The sequence below is a fragment of the Neoarthrinium moseri genome, assembly GCF_022829205.1.
Source record: "Neoarthrinium moseri strain CBS 164.80 chromosome Unknown scaffold83_Wmoseri_CBS_16480, whole genome shotgun sequence".
In the NCBI taxonomy this organism is placed as follows: domain Eukaryota; kingdom Fungi; phylum Ascomycota; class Sordariomycetes; order Amphisphaeriales; family Apiosporaceae; genus Neoarthrinium; species Neoarthrinium moseri.
In genome coordinates, this window is record NW_026055197.1 from 92,547 (window position 1) to 106,374 (window position 13,828).

The 13,828-nt window shown below is 50.0% G+C and overlaps 5 protein-coding genes across 5 annotated transcripts; 2 read left to right on the forward strand and 3 right to left on the reverse strand.

The window, feature by feature from the left end:
* Positions 1-65: 65 nt before the first annotated feature.
* Positions 66-1,248, forward strand: JN550_012301 (uncharacterized protein; the record flags this gene model as incomplete). The annotated part of the gene is made up of 3 exons (XM_049310762.1): positions 66-404; positions 462-838; positions 900-1,248. 3 exons carry the CDS (start codon positions 66-68, stop codon positions 1,246-1,248), a joined length of 1,065 nt encoding a protein of 354 aa, XP_049165737.1.
* Positions 1,249-1,462: 214 nt separating this feature from the next.
* Positions 1,463-4,620, reverse strand: JN550_012302 (uncharacterized protein; the record flags this gene model as incomplete). Its single annotated transcript, XM_049310763.1, has 3 exons — positions 1,463-1,837; positions 1,895-4,524; positions 4,575-4,620. The coding sequence occupies 3 exons, from the start codon at positions 4,618-4,620 to the stop codon at positions 1,463-1,465; spliced, it is 3,051 nt and encodes a 1,016-aa protein (XP_049165738.1).
* Positions 4,621-6,506: 1,886 nt separating this feature from the next.
* Positions 6,507-7,764, reverse strand: JN550_012303 (uncharacterized protein; the record flags this gene model as incomplete). The annotated part of the gene is made up of 3 exons (XM_049310764.1): positions 6,507-6,873; positions 6,932-7,164; positions 7,222-7,764. 3 exons carry the CDS (start codon positions 7,762-7,764, stop codon positions 6,507-6,509), a joined length of 1,143 nt encoding a protein of 380 aa, XP_049165739.1.
* Positions 7,765-11,139: 3,375 nt separating this feature from the next.
* JN550_012304 (uncharacterized protein) lies at positions 11,140-11,930 on the forward strand (the record flags this gene model as incomplete). Its single annotated transcript, XM_049310766.1, has 3 exons — positions 11,140-11,260; positions 11,309-11,421; positions 11,475-11,930. The coding sequence occupies 3 exons, from the start codon at positions 11,140-11,142 to the stop codon at positions 11,928-11,930; spliced, it is 690 nt and encodes a 229-aa protein (XP_049165740.1).
* A 133-nt stretch (positions 11,931-12,063) lies between these two features.
* Positions 12,064-13,793, reverse strand: JN550_012305 (uncharacterized protein; the record flags this gene model as incomplete). Its single annotated transcript, XM_049310767.1, has 2 exons — positions 12,064-13,304; positions 13,364-13,793. The coding sequence occupies 2 exons, from the start codon at positions 13,791-13,793 to the stop codon at positions 12,064-12,066; spliced, it is 1,671 nt and encodes a 556-aa protein (XP_049165741.1).
* Between the last annotated feature and the right edge of the window lie 35 nt (positions 13,794-13,828).

Below are 13,828 nucleotides of genomic sequence, written 5' to 3' on the forward strand. Positions count from 1 at the left end.
TTTTCGTAACCATTGCCGTACTGATCGACAAGATATGATCCAGTGCACGACTTTCAAGCGGCATAATGTTATCATCGTTACTTCATCCACGATTGGCCATCGTGTCTAACGATACTCACCATGCTGACAAGATCGAGACGGACATCCTGCCATTGACTGCTGCTGGGGTCAATATTGTTGTGTCGAATATCATTCTCGTAGTTCTCACGACAGCATGGACAGCGATGAGGTTCTGGTGTCGTAAGACTAAGGGAGGCAGATACTACCTCGAAGATTGGATGCACTTGGGAGCTCTAGTAGCCTTCTATGGAATCGTCATCTCGAATTTCATGATGGTATTCGTTGGTGGTTCAGGCCATGGCCTCGACGAGCTACAGCCTTGGCACATTGTTCGGCTCTCAAAGGTATGCACCTTTCGTTACTACGGGGAATACCACTGACCATATCCCGTACCGAGCTAGGCAACCTACTCCGTCCAGGTTCTATACGCCATCTCTATGGGACTGGTCAAGATAAGCATTATCTGGATGCTGATGCGTATCTTCATCACGCCAACATTTAGGCTCGTAGCAATTGCTGTCATGATCTTCAGTGCCCTCTGGATAGTTCTAACGATACTTATTGGTCTTCTAATCTGCCGCCCAATCGAAATGAATTGGAATCCATTCACTCCCGGTGGTTCGTGTGGGGATCAGATAGCAGCGTTCGCGTCGATTGGGATCGTCGATATCCTCAATGAAGTGACCATCCTGGCACTGCCAATTCCGATGGTATGGAAGCTGAGGATGCCAATGCGGTATAAAGTTGCACTCGCATGTGTTTTCGGCGCCGGAATCCTGTAAGCAGACACCTCGAGCTTATCAATTCTAACAGCGAAAGCTAACACTAGATTGTATCAGCACGGTCACCTTTGCTGCCGTGAGACTATATACCGTCCTTACCATAGACTTCACCGATGTATCCCGTTCCGCAGTACCAACAGTGATATACGGTACTGTTGAGCCTGGAGTCGCGATAATAGTCGCTTGCAGCCCGGCGTTACGCCCTATCTTTGATCGAACCTTCGGCCGTCTATTACCAAGTCATAGTGATACGCCAGCTTACAATGCGAGTGGCGATGGAGTGACATTAGAAACTTTTGGCGCACAAAACAGGATGCGATCTAGGGCTGATGGGTTCATGAAATTGGGGCTGGATGATAAAGCAAGATCAGTGGACATACATGAACACCGAGTGGAATCTCAATAGTTTCGTCATATTTGATACAAGGATATTCACTAATCAACAGTTGGACATTTCTAAACCGCTTGAGTTAGCTTAGGCGTCTAGTAGTCGTTGCCTTTTAAGTTGATCATTGACACAATTAAAACATGCTAATTAACTATAACTATGCTACCATGAATAGAAACTGATCCGCCACAAAGTAGGAGTCGACTATCATAAGAGCTTTATGCACGCGCATCTAACGGCGTGGATTGACAGGCTTCGAGCCCAGTGGTTCCCAGTCCCCAGGCTCCGGGGTACCATGCTGATTACTGTGACCATGTGGAGAGTGTAACCCATGACCGTGCTGTCCCCATGATGACCTGGTGAATTTGGCAACCAGGTCGCCCGTCCAGACACCTCCTTCAGTTGCTTCTTGTAGGTTCTCTACGTACAAGGTGCTGCCGTCCGTCCTAATCGTGACACCACTAGTATTTTTCTCTTTCCCGTCGATGGTTAACGAGACAGTATCAACCTGTCCCTGCCACCCAGCGATAGTGATATTCGCCAGAGGGTTATTGTCTTCATAGTCTCCAGTCACAATCGCTCGCAGTGTTGCATTAGAGAATGATAGCTGTAACCATTATCAGTATAATGCTCTCGGATATCACCTCTCCTGGGGTATTCTTACCTCGATCTCCTTGGTAGCATCTTGGACCAAGCTAAGGCCGTCATCCAAATAGAGGCTGCCAACTCCTTCGTTTTGGATGTCTAGAGCAACAATGATAGTCCAGGGATTCATTCGGGTCATTTTGGTGGTATTCCCTGGTTTCTGTGATGGAATGATACTACCCCCTCGAATGAAGACTGGAATGTGCACAAGCGGCGCTTCAATCGTCTTGTTCTCACCAGGTTGAGCGTGTACCTCGGTATAATTATACCAATCATACCACCGCGTGCCGTCCGCGATTCCTGGGAAAACTCCTCTAACGCTCGTCACCAGAGGCTCGAGAACCGGGGTGATCAAAATGCTCGGGCCAAGCATGAATTGATTATCGACAGCCTTCAAACTTTCCTCGTTGGGGAATTCCCATTGAAGGGCGCGCATTACCGTAGCACCGCATGTATGTGCTTTCCAGAAGAGCGTGTAGTGGTAAGCCAAAAGTTTGAAACGTGCGTCCATGGCTCGACGAGTTCCCTCTGCAGTTGTTGCCCACCGGTATGCTTCCTGCGCAATGGTGTTTCCAGGACGAGAATTGTGGTTTCGGTATAGTGGGAAGAATGCGCTTACCTCCATCCATCGAGTGCAAAGCTCCATGTCCGTGTTTCCATTGAAACCACATGTCTCAACACCAAAATATGGGATACCAGCGATACTGAATGTCAAGGCCTGAGCAATTGTATAGTACATATTACCCCATTTGGAGTTGGAGTCACCACCCCAGTGTCCAGTGAGGTTTCCACTCCCAGGCGATGTAGATCTTGAGATCAGGAAAGGTCTCTTGCCTGGGATGGCTGCCACAAGAGCATTGTATGTCGCATTGGAACTCTGAATGCCGAACAGATTGTGCATTTCGTACTCAGTAGTATTGAACTCATCGCTGTGGGTTGCATACGGAGCAACAGCGGACTTTTCCAAGGAATGCCCCGGCAGTGTGTTATTCAATGCATAAGGCGGGAAAGTGATATCTCTGACCCCAGGAATCGGTTCGGTGAAGCCCAGAGTAGGGGTACTCACATCCGAATGGGTGGGATATGCAGCTGATTGCGATACGGCGGCTGCACTAGCTGAGGCTGCCTCAGTCGAGTTAGTGATGTTGAATGCTTCCGGATATTCGTAGCTCGTCTGTCCTGGTTCTCCAGGTAGTCCAAAGGGAACATGTACAGGGTTCAGCTCCAGATTTCCAGTCCCACATGAGCCAGTACACCACGACGATAGATCTGAGAGATCAAGCCAGCACCCGTCATACTGGAGTTGCTCACGCCAGAGTATAAACTCATTGACCCAGAACTCCTCCCCTTCAGGGATGAGAAAGTCAGGCCATACGCTGTACCCCGGCCACTGGTCGCCATAGTAAAAACCATCAACGCCGTCGCGGATGAACGCTTGAAGAGCAGCGCCTCGCTCGTACGGTGCGTAGGCATCTGTGGCATTTGTCGGATCCGGGGCATAAATGTTAGGATCCACAATCGGCATCCAGTACTGTCCATTGGCGTGGAGCCTTGCCAAGAACTCTCGTCCTTCAGGGATAGGATACGTGTTGGGGTCATTGGTGAAATCTCGGTACTGCAGTAGATAGTCTAGATCATTCCAAATAGCCTCAAGTTGAATATTGGCCGCGGCATAGTTGTCGATGACGTCCTGAAGCACGCTCCAGTTCTGGTAACCCCAGCGGACCTGGTGGAAGCCAAGAGCCCAGTATGGCTGCATCACTGGTGTCTTGATGACACCAAGCTGCTGCTGAGCCAGTGCCTCATTGACTGTAGGACCGCTGAAAAAGTAGAAGTCGAAGCTCCCACCGATTGTACGGTAGGTGATATTGTCAGGTCTCATCAGCCACTCCTGCCCATGGAGGTTCCTGCCATAAACAACATGCGATTTAGAGGTTTCATTCCCGTATCGTGTCTCTACGTATACCGGATGAACACTATGCATATTCGTATCCAGGGGGTTGTCGTTCATTACTGGGTATTGGTTCCAGAACGTTTGAGTGTAGTTCGTCCCAATGCGGAAATCACGTATGCTTTCTGGCAAGCCGTAGACATTGTAGTCGGGGACCATAGAAGTGGCAATCTCCAAGAACTGGTTCTCGTACACAATAACAGTTCCATAAGTGTCAAAAATGGGGGCTCCGCCGAGCCGACGGGACACCTTGAACTGAAACGATGGCTCGTTGCTCCATTCCAAGACCAGATCGCTGCTCTCCTTGGTTGAGCCAGGCTCAATAACGCCGACAGGGCTAAGGAAGTCGGGGAGAATGTACTGAGTGTAGTTCTCTGGCACAAGATACTTGGGATAAATTCTAACGTTCATACGGGTGGCATTTTGGTATTGCACATCAACAACAAGGTCCTCGATGTCTGTACCGTAAACATTGCACGCTGGGCCAGCGAGTGTCAAGTCTGCCGTAAACCCCGCATCGTGCTCGACGAAATTTGATGCCACGTAGCCAGGGCAAACCTCTTGTGCATCGGGTGCTGTGGGATCATCGACATTTGGAGTCACACTCGGTGCGTAATTGACAGAGGAAGCGAGTGTAGGTGTCGGGCTTTCTGTTCCTGATCCCGTGACGGGTGCGGTAGTAGATCCCCTCAGTTGCGCTTGGAGATTGTAAGCCATCTAGTCCAGTCAATAATTTCAAAGGACATACCTCTTGCAATATGCGTAAGACACCCGGCTACCAACAGTGGCAACATCCTGACGGCCTTGATTCCAGGCGTCTAACTAAGCTGGTTTCGTATTTGCATCACCACAGCGATGCGCTGAGCCACGGCGGTGTTCACCATATCTATATGCCAACCCCGCTCCATCTCCCCGGGCGGCGCAATAAAGTCGTGCAGGCGTCTAGACAGTTCGCGGACATGTCGCTTAGAGTTCATCATGTGTATGGGATGAAGACGTCCTATGACCCTGTGGTGACGCGCAGACACTCGATCTTAACGGCGATGAGTGCCCATGCGCTGCTGGCCCCTCGCGCCCGGTTTGAACCTAAAGGCCCGTAGCTTCAGGTACAATCCGGGGAAACAGGGCCGCCCCACCTGGCGGCCCGGAATCTGCGCTGATCTTGCAGCAGCTAAGACATTGACTGAAGCTTGGTCGACCTTGGGCATCCACGACGAGATGAGACATTGGACGACTGAGCATCGGGGATGCCTCAGTGGCTTGTCCAACGGATGAAGCAAGGGAGCAGCATTGTGTCCGGCCGTGCTCGAGGAAACCGGGCCATGAAACCCAGTCTGCGCACACCGGGGAGAGAACGCAGGTCATTCGCCGAAGAGCAAGATGCTTTAACTTCGGAACATGTTCATTTCTACAATGGATTACAGAAGCTAGAATGACGTAGCGAATATCGTTATGGTACGACGAACAGCTAGACCCCGCGGTCTAGAAACTACTCACCATGTAAAAGGTGGTACCGGAAACCTACAAAACCTGGCTAACACCAGGCAGATCTTAACTACGTATTCTTGGTCAGGGGGTTCATTGCTGGCCCAAGCCCCAATGTGGGGTCGTCAGAACCAACATCTTATCTACAACTTGGCGTATCCTCAGCACGTCTTTATGATAACGCGAAAGCACAGATTGGGCAACACATTGAAAAATAAGAAATCCCTATCGGTTGGTGAAGCGTTCAGGTTGCCAAGCTTCGCAGGAGCCATTACTGCTGTGGTAATGGACCCCTCTGCTAGCAACAGCTCACCACAAAATGATACAATCAAAACACTATCACCCGGGATGGTGCTATATTATGTCTGAGTCCTGCGGAGCCACGACATGATGATTCGCGGGTACCCGTTCCATGACGTGCATACGCTGAAACACAGTACTTGACATGCCCGGGGGTTTCGAAACCAAGTTCAAGGGCCTGGACTCTCCAACGGTGGTATCAAGATGGTCAAGGAACTGTATGCGTCGGGATCTCAATAGCCTTTGAAAGCACCAACTTTTCCACTTACAGCGAATGCACTGCATCTGATCATCTCCAGATAGAGACCTATAATTAGCCATTTTGCGAATAATCTAGCACATGACGATATACGGCATGGGAAGGTTCCGATACGTCCTTCGCTGATTAACAACTGGCTGCTGGATCCTATGACTTCCATTAGCCTAGAAGAACCAATGCATCATTGCGTGTTGCAGATGGGTGTTACTCCAGAGCCACGATCGTTCCATTTAGGCCTCAGCGCGATGCCCTAAGCATACTAGGGTGCTTTTGAAGTAGGTATCAAACAGGAACAATTAGTCGCAAGGATTCGATAACCCTGTCTCAAATCAAGTGTCACGCGACTTCGCTGCAACGTTCAACCCCAGGTTCTCCGTTCGTACGTTGATTGGGGGAAGTCTCTGGCGCATCATGATTGGCCATATCGATATGTCACTATGACCTGGTCATTGATAATTTGGCATTGCTTGACACGGAGTATTGGCATTCGGGCAAACGTGAAGCATATTGTGGCATATGCCTCTGGACAGAGATTTAAGTTGAAAGATAGGGTATCTTTTTGGACATTACATAACTACATTAAGAGATTCCCAACACGTTCGGTTCCCCTGGACAACATTCGCAAGGTTCGCAGTCTCATTTCTTCGTAGCTTTGGCCGAGACATAGTATCCCTTGCCTTCGTGCTCGTGACTGGCTTGGCTTTCCAAATCATCAAGCTCAATTTTGACGGTTCGGTCCATCATGATTCCGCTGGGCTGCCCAAATCCTGTCTGGGCAAGGATACTCTCTGTACTGCCCTGCCTTGGCATTCTTCGGCTCGAATGTGCGTACTCTGGGGTTGACTGGCCATTGTATGCATCCAGCTCCTTGAACAGTAGCGAGCGACGTGTAATCGCGTAGAGAATGGTATCAACCCACCCGCATGATGTGAAGAGCGCTCCGGCGAAGAGGTAGTATTCATCGGGAAGGGTGTCTTGTGACATTGCAGCCATTCGTCCGGCTCTGCAGTGTTGACTTTTGTTAGATTGTTACTTGCATGCAACGAAGGATGACAACTCACGCTAAAGGGAGAGTCAAAATGGTATAGACCAAGGCATACGCTAACATAGCAGTGGATGCCTTTCGTATCGCTTTGTCGCTGGCACCGTTGATCCTGATAGCGCCTGGCTGCTTTGATCGGTAAAGGTACCAGAATCCTGTAACATATGTGACAATGGAACCGAACTGCACGATGAATATCCAAAGATAGTGAAGAAGTAGGCGCATGTTGTCATGATCGGAAGAAATCCAGCACTGGAATCTGGGATTAACAAACCCGAACGAACTTGGTGCGATTGCAAATTGACTTACCCAAACACCTGCGCGCAGGAAAATGTAGCGCCCGCCGACAACAGGAGCGAGACACGTCAGAAGCAGAGCAAAAGACCACAGGCCTAGAATACAGCCGATGAACATCCTATATGTCACACTCCGTGATAGAACAACCTGATAGGTCGTGTGCACGGCAATTGCCAGCACAAAGAGAGCGCTTGCCACATCGCCGACTTGGATTAACAATCCCTGGGCGAAGCAAGCCCCATTAGGTCCTATAATGCGATGATTCGATGCCCAGTGAAAGGATACCAGGAAACCGAGCGATTGTAGAAAGTCGGCAAGAACCAACTGGTAGATGAGAACGACCGACTGGTTGCGACCAACGGCGCTGGTGTAGTGGGACTTCCAGGCAATCATGCGCCATGTGATGAAGGCTAGCAGCGCCGACGTAAATAGCACGGAAGTGGTAGCGAGAGTTCCAATCGCGAGAAGGCCGTTGTAGGTCTGACTGCTCATGTCCAGCAGACTGTTGGGCGGCTCAAAGTAAGCCTGGGGAACCCCGTCACTGTTGGTCGCCATGTTGCCGGATGTGTGCAGCCAGCGTGGTCGCAATGTAACCAAGGAGATGCGACTAAAGCGTCAAACGAATGCAAGAACACAGACTCCCGTCAAAGAGTGATCCGGTGAGTTGGGAGCTGACCGAAAACGCAAAAACTACGGGCGAAGGGATCCAGCAACATGATATAACCGGCCCCGACAAGGGGATGGGTTCCTGGGCTTTGACCCACGCGTTCAATTGGGCGGTTATAACTACTTTTTGTTGGATGCAATTTGCCGTTTCGATGTTGCACGTCCCGCGTATGAGGATTACTGGGACTCTGTCCACAAAATAAGAACGGTCTTTACCCCGTGTCTTCTAGGGCCGTCAATCCCCGAGGCGGTGGTCCATTCATCTACATCTATTGCCGGACCCACGTTATGTGCTTTTGCTCCGTTTGGTGTAGAGTGGCAGGGGGGAGGAGGGTCTATCACGCAGGGCGGCGCGCGGCCCCATGGGCCAGCGTGTAAATGCATGAGGGGTACAAGGGCATTGCCCAAGTTTGCCAGCGTCAGAAACAATGCTAAGATCTATGCGGCCTTGGCATTACTCGCGAAGTATCCACAACTCTGCACACCGGGGCAAATGGCTCCACCGATGTTTGCAAACCCCATACCAAGGAAAGCTTAGGGCTGACCACAATCGGGAGATTTCAGAGGAGTTGTATATGATTCTGACTCCGAAGGTTGGGGCGGAATTGTGACCGTAGACTTGTTGATCCGGAAGCTAGCCATTTGACAGCTCCATCAAGCTCACAGCGATCAGACGGATAGAAGAGGCTTATACGATCATGTGTTGGCTTCTATTCAGTCAGGAGAAGTACTAGACGAGTAAGCTCGAAAAGGCGAGGATGCACATTGCATCGCTGGAAACGTCGCATTGAGGCCATTCAGGACACATCTTGAGTAAGTTCTCGAAGTTTCTATTACCAAGTCCTTCACCATTGCCACATCAAGGTATTACACTTTTGTATAGAGTTCAGGGAGTTAATAATCAATCAATCTACTACGTCTTGGTCTTGTTTCCTGCCAGCTGTTCCCAAGCACCCGAGCGCCTAATAACTTTGCCTTAAGACGGGGACGACGAAAGGGTTGCCAGTCTGCAGCTAGTTAACATAGCACCATAACCGTTTGGGGCGTCTTAGCCGGCTACCTACGCTGAGCTAGCCCATAATGGGCCGTAAAACTTTTCCTTTGCTAACGGAAATAATGTGCAAATGGTGATCGATTCGACGTGCCAATTTATTACTACGGCAGTTGTGGTCAACATGTAGATCAGATCTGGGACGGCACCAACACATATTACCGAAACATTGGGTCAGACGAGTCATGGATCAGCTTATCACCGATAAGAGGTTGATGGTATATACATCGGCGTCGGCCACAGGCCACAAAAAACGTCAGACAGCCCATCGGTTGCCAATTTTGACAAGCTTTTGGAATTGTACTAGGCGACAAGTTATGGTGATCTACAATATAGCAAGTCAAGCTTGGCAGATTCTGGCCATGTTCCCGAGATTGGTGACTGTTCGATTCCCGTTTGAAGAATTGCCGAGTCTCCGGATTTGGAAGCCGACCGCCCGCTTTGGCATTGATCGGTGCTGGCCGATCGTCAGCTAGCGATAGCACTACCCCTATTTTAACCAAAAACAGAAAGGCGAACCTAACGCATCAACTAGTCTTACGAATGAAGCTGTGACCTCGGTAAGCGTTGCGAGTAGTGGAAGTAGGCCCGAAAACAAGACCCCGTAGTGCTAGGCCAGCCAATAAATGATGTAAGTGTTTTCAATCATTCTAGGCTTGTGCGTTGACTGTGGTGATGATTTCAACGTATTTCCACTTCAGTCAACATACTAGTCGATCGATGCAGTGTTATACGGTATATTAGTCGAAGGGGAGCAACAAACCTAGAAATCGCGCTCAGTATAGATCATAAGTAAGCAGTCATGAGAGCGTATCGTCGGTGGCAAAATGAGAGGGCGTTGTGCATTGGAATGCGTCACTAGCGAGTTATGAATTCTCGGCGGCCCGGGGCGGAAGACTTAGAGACGCAGAAATATCTCTCATACGGCCCGAGATCCTAAGGCGGCGGATTTCCACTCTATACGACCCCGAATTAATCGAGGACGAGCAATAGATGGCAGCAAAAACACGTGCAGTTGATGCTGCATGGTGTTCAAGCTACCCTCTAGCGAACGCTCTTATGCTCCGCTTAGTAGTCTGCTTCTTGCCGCGCATCCGACATTGACGCCCCGTAATTTCCCTTCCAATGTAGACACTGTTTCCCCCAAAGAATAGGTCATTTGCCACATCCAACAAGCGAAGGAGCGCCGGCTGTGTCGTTCAGAATATAGTATATGGCTAGTATATCGAAACTGGAGCCACCGCCGGAGTCTTCTGGCCGGGTGCTCGCAAGCCCTTTCTCTAAACAATCGTTTCGCACTCACCTGAAAATGACCGCAGCTCAAAGATTTGTTTCCTCGTGGAGCTAATCATGTGAATCCCATTCCATCTCACGACATCTAAGGAAGAACCCATGAGCCTCTTTCAGGTCTGACCGACATGCATCGAGAACGTGTCACAATCTGCGAATTACTCCGCAACGGTTTCTTCCTCGACTTAATTCCGCATGACGGAACCCGCAAGATGACAACATACTTTCGTATCTCGCTCTGGGTAGACCGTGCATGCAGACTTCACGCCCTTCAAACTGGCATACTTTTCTCTCCACTGCAAGACATTTTCGCTCCTTGTCTTCTGGAAACACGAGCAAAACTGGGCTATAAACTGAAACACTTCATGCTGTGTTTTGCAAATAATTTCTAAAGCATGGCCTGTGACCCCATAAAGGTGCCGTGAATCCTAATTGAGCACTAAGCAGTTAAACGCTGGCTTCAGGGACTGGATCGAGTCTCTATTTTCGTACTCCTCCCCTCTTTATGATTGGCGATATAGAACTAATTTCAACGTCCGATGGAGGCATCTTTGATAACTTGAATGAGGGGCAGATGGCTACGCATCAGTGCTGGTGATACTTGAGCATCTTCAAGTTAGTCCAATCACTATTGTTTTTGGGTCTAGAACAAGACAACATGGTGAATATAACTTCAATAACAATATTCGACTAGGACTGGCCAATCTGCGGTTGAACGCCAATGTTCGAGGCTCTGCTCATGGGGAATATAAAACGACTTTTAATGAATTAACCACCTTTTGTAAACACTAGAAATATCAGTTCATCGCAGATGTGAAGCCATTCTCAGCACAAAGACCATCTCTATCGCCAACCAACAAGATACCAACACAAAGACATTATTACACACATTTGCTTCCACGAATTCTTCCTGAACAGCTAATATGTTCTGCAGAGCTATCGTACTCCTTCTTGCGGCCTGCCTGGCCACGATCAGTGGTGCTCGCCCGACAGAAGGAGTTGTCTACTGCCAGCCTGACGAAAGAGCTGATACCGTCCACACCTGTGCGTGTCTTTCTAAACACCACTCCAGCTATGCTAACATATCACTAGCCGGTGATCCTACCAGCGGTCCAGGCGTCTGGATTACCCACAACGACGCAGCTGAGGGCAACTACTTCCTCTATGAGAACTTACGAGATGCGAAGCCTTGGAAGCACATCACTGTGGGTATGCGTCTGCCTAATCAAACCGCTTTGACTGATAGGTGTAAACAAAGATTCCCCAAGGCGCCCGCCGATTTGTGCAGCTCTGCCCAACCTGGCAGGGCCGCCTCGTACGTGGTACCGCCAAGGTCAACCTAGACGGAAAGGACCACAAGCTCGGAACATGGGTTGAGTCCTCCATGAGTAATGGCGCATTGCACGGCGATGTGTCTTTTCTTCGGGGCTGTGACGGCGGAGCCAAGATCATCACGACGGACGGGTCCAAGCTTTCGCGAGGCTGTGAGGGCGACCTTCTGAATGGAGCCCCTCCTGCGGCTCTTGTCGCCAAGGACAGCGGTGTCAAGGTGCTGGCTGACCTTGAAGGGTCTGGTGAGGCAAATAACGCAGCGCGGCAGTGGCTGAAGAGTAAGTGCTCGGAATCACAAGTCTATTTGGGTCATGGAGTGGACCCTGTTATCAATTCAGTCAACGGGCAGTTGGAGGTTGTCTTCTCTGCCGGCCGATTCTAGTGGTAGATGAACTTATCTCAAATTGCCAGAAGTTAGGTAAAACAGTTTCCCTGGGCCGCTTCTAGCGATGCCGCAACAGAAAGAAAATCACATCCCTTGCGTGCGTGGTACATTGCTAGACCTTCCAACCAGCCTAATCCTTGAGACACTCGACAGTTTCATAGCCCTTAATTGGCTCTCCTTTATCAGCGTGCAGTCTAATGATCGTTTTGTCCTTCTCCAACGAGTCTTCCAGACCCTTCTGGGTTCTGTCGATATCGGCCTGCACTGCCTGCCTCATCGCTGTTGCATTGACAGGTAGCTGATCGAGGAACTGCTGTTTTGAAGGCAGCTCATGGGTCCGGATCTCGCGTCTCCACTGCTGACTTCTTGTGAAGTTGACATTTTCTGGAACCCAAGTGCGCGGGGTCAGTCCACGTTGTCCTAGATCTGCACGGCATTCATCGAGAGCTCTTCTCACGCGGACGTGCTGCGCCTCCAGAAGGTAGAGATTGTTGGACTCTTTCTTCCCCAGTCCAGGCTCCCGCTTTTTGCTATTTTTCAAGCTGCGCTCCAGCCAGTCCAGAGTCCGTTCCAAGTTCTCGCTTTCCCCGAGATACAGCTCGTCTTCCAGCAAGTTTCGGCCACTAGGGAAAACCCTCTCAAGCTCGAGTCTTTCTTCTTGGTGCGTCCTGAGGGATCTATCTCGGATAATCTCCAATTTTCGTAATTCCCACTCAGCGGCAAGTCTCGTGTCGTCTGACTCTGCGGCTTGCATTTCGTTTCTATGCTTCAGCAAATCGCGGTTGATCCATTCCATGGTGCTTTGTTGCCGCTGTACCTTTTCTCTGATGTCGTTGAAATCGGATACGGCATTGCAACGTGCTTCTAGACGCGCCCTGTCTGCGTTGAAAGCAGCACCATCAAAGTTGTTAGGCCAGCCATGCTTGCGGTACAAGTACTTCATATCATCTCGTTCGCGGACGACTAGATGCTCAGGGATTCTTTTGTAGAACTCTTTCCTATCGTCGGCCGTCATCTGCCATACCCCGCTTGCTTCCTCACCACCCCCAGGAAGTCGTTTGAGGTCGACGAACCATTGCTTGATGGCTCTCAGGACATCGGGGGCGGGGCGACTTCGCATGCCGTAGAAGTTGTACTCGCCGTCCTCTTCGTCTTCACTTTCGTCATCTTCATCGTCAGTATCGCCGTCGTCGTCACCCTCTTCCACGTCTTCTTCTTCATCATTGTCGTCATCGTCCTCCTGTTCATCGTCATCCTCTTCATCATCTTCTTCTTCATCAACCTCTCCATCATGCTTTGCATCTGAATCACCTAAATGTGGTAATGGGTCGAAGCTGCCCGAAGACTGCTGGTCTACGATCCAAATTCGGTCTACCACACATGTCAGTTGCAGGTAAATTACCCGAGTTTGAACCCAAAGGAGTACATACTAAGCTTGGCATCATATAGAATGACATGCTGATGGTTCCGCATCATAGAAAGTGTGGTAGAGGAGGGTCTCATATACGTGTCGTCGTCAACAGAGAGCGGGTCACGGCTGAGTTCCAACAATTCACGATCCCGAAAATCGACAAAGTCGCCTCCCAAGACGAAGTCACCGGCCTCCACAGCGGTGAGATCTACGTACGGCAAAATCTGGTGCAGATAGGTGATTGCCCGGTTCAAACCGAGCTTTCTAGCTAGCTTAAGGTTAATGGGCGGCTCGCGGTGCGGCGCGCGGTTGATAGCATGCTCGGGGATGTATTGCATCTTGGCGAGGGTCGTATAAATCTCGTCCATCAAGTCAGCGATCTCGTGCAACTGAGAGACGGTCCTCTCGGACAGCCCCGAAGGGTCGGCAATCATCTCCCGCGACGCCATGCTGTGCATCACAGGTAATGATGAGATTAGGAGGG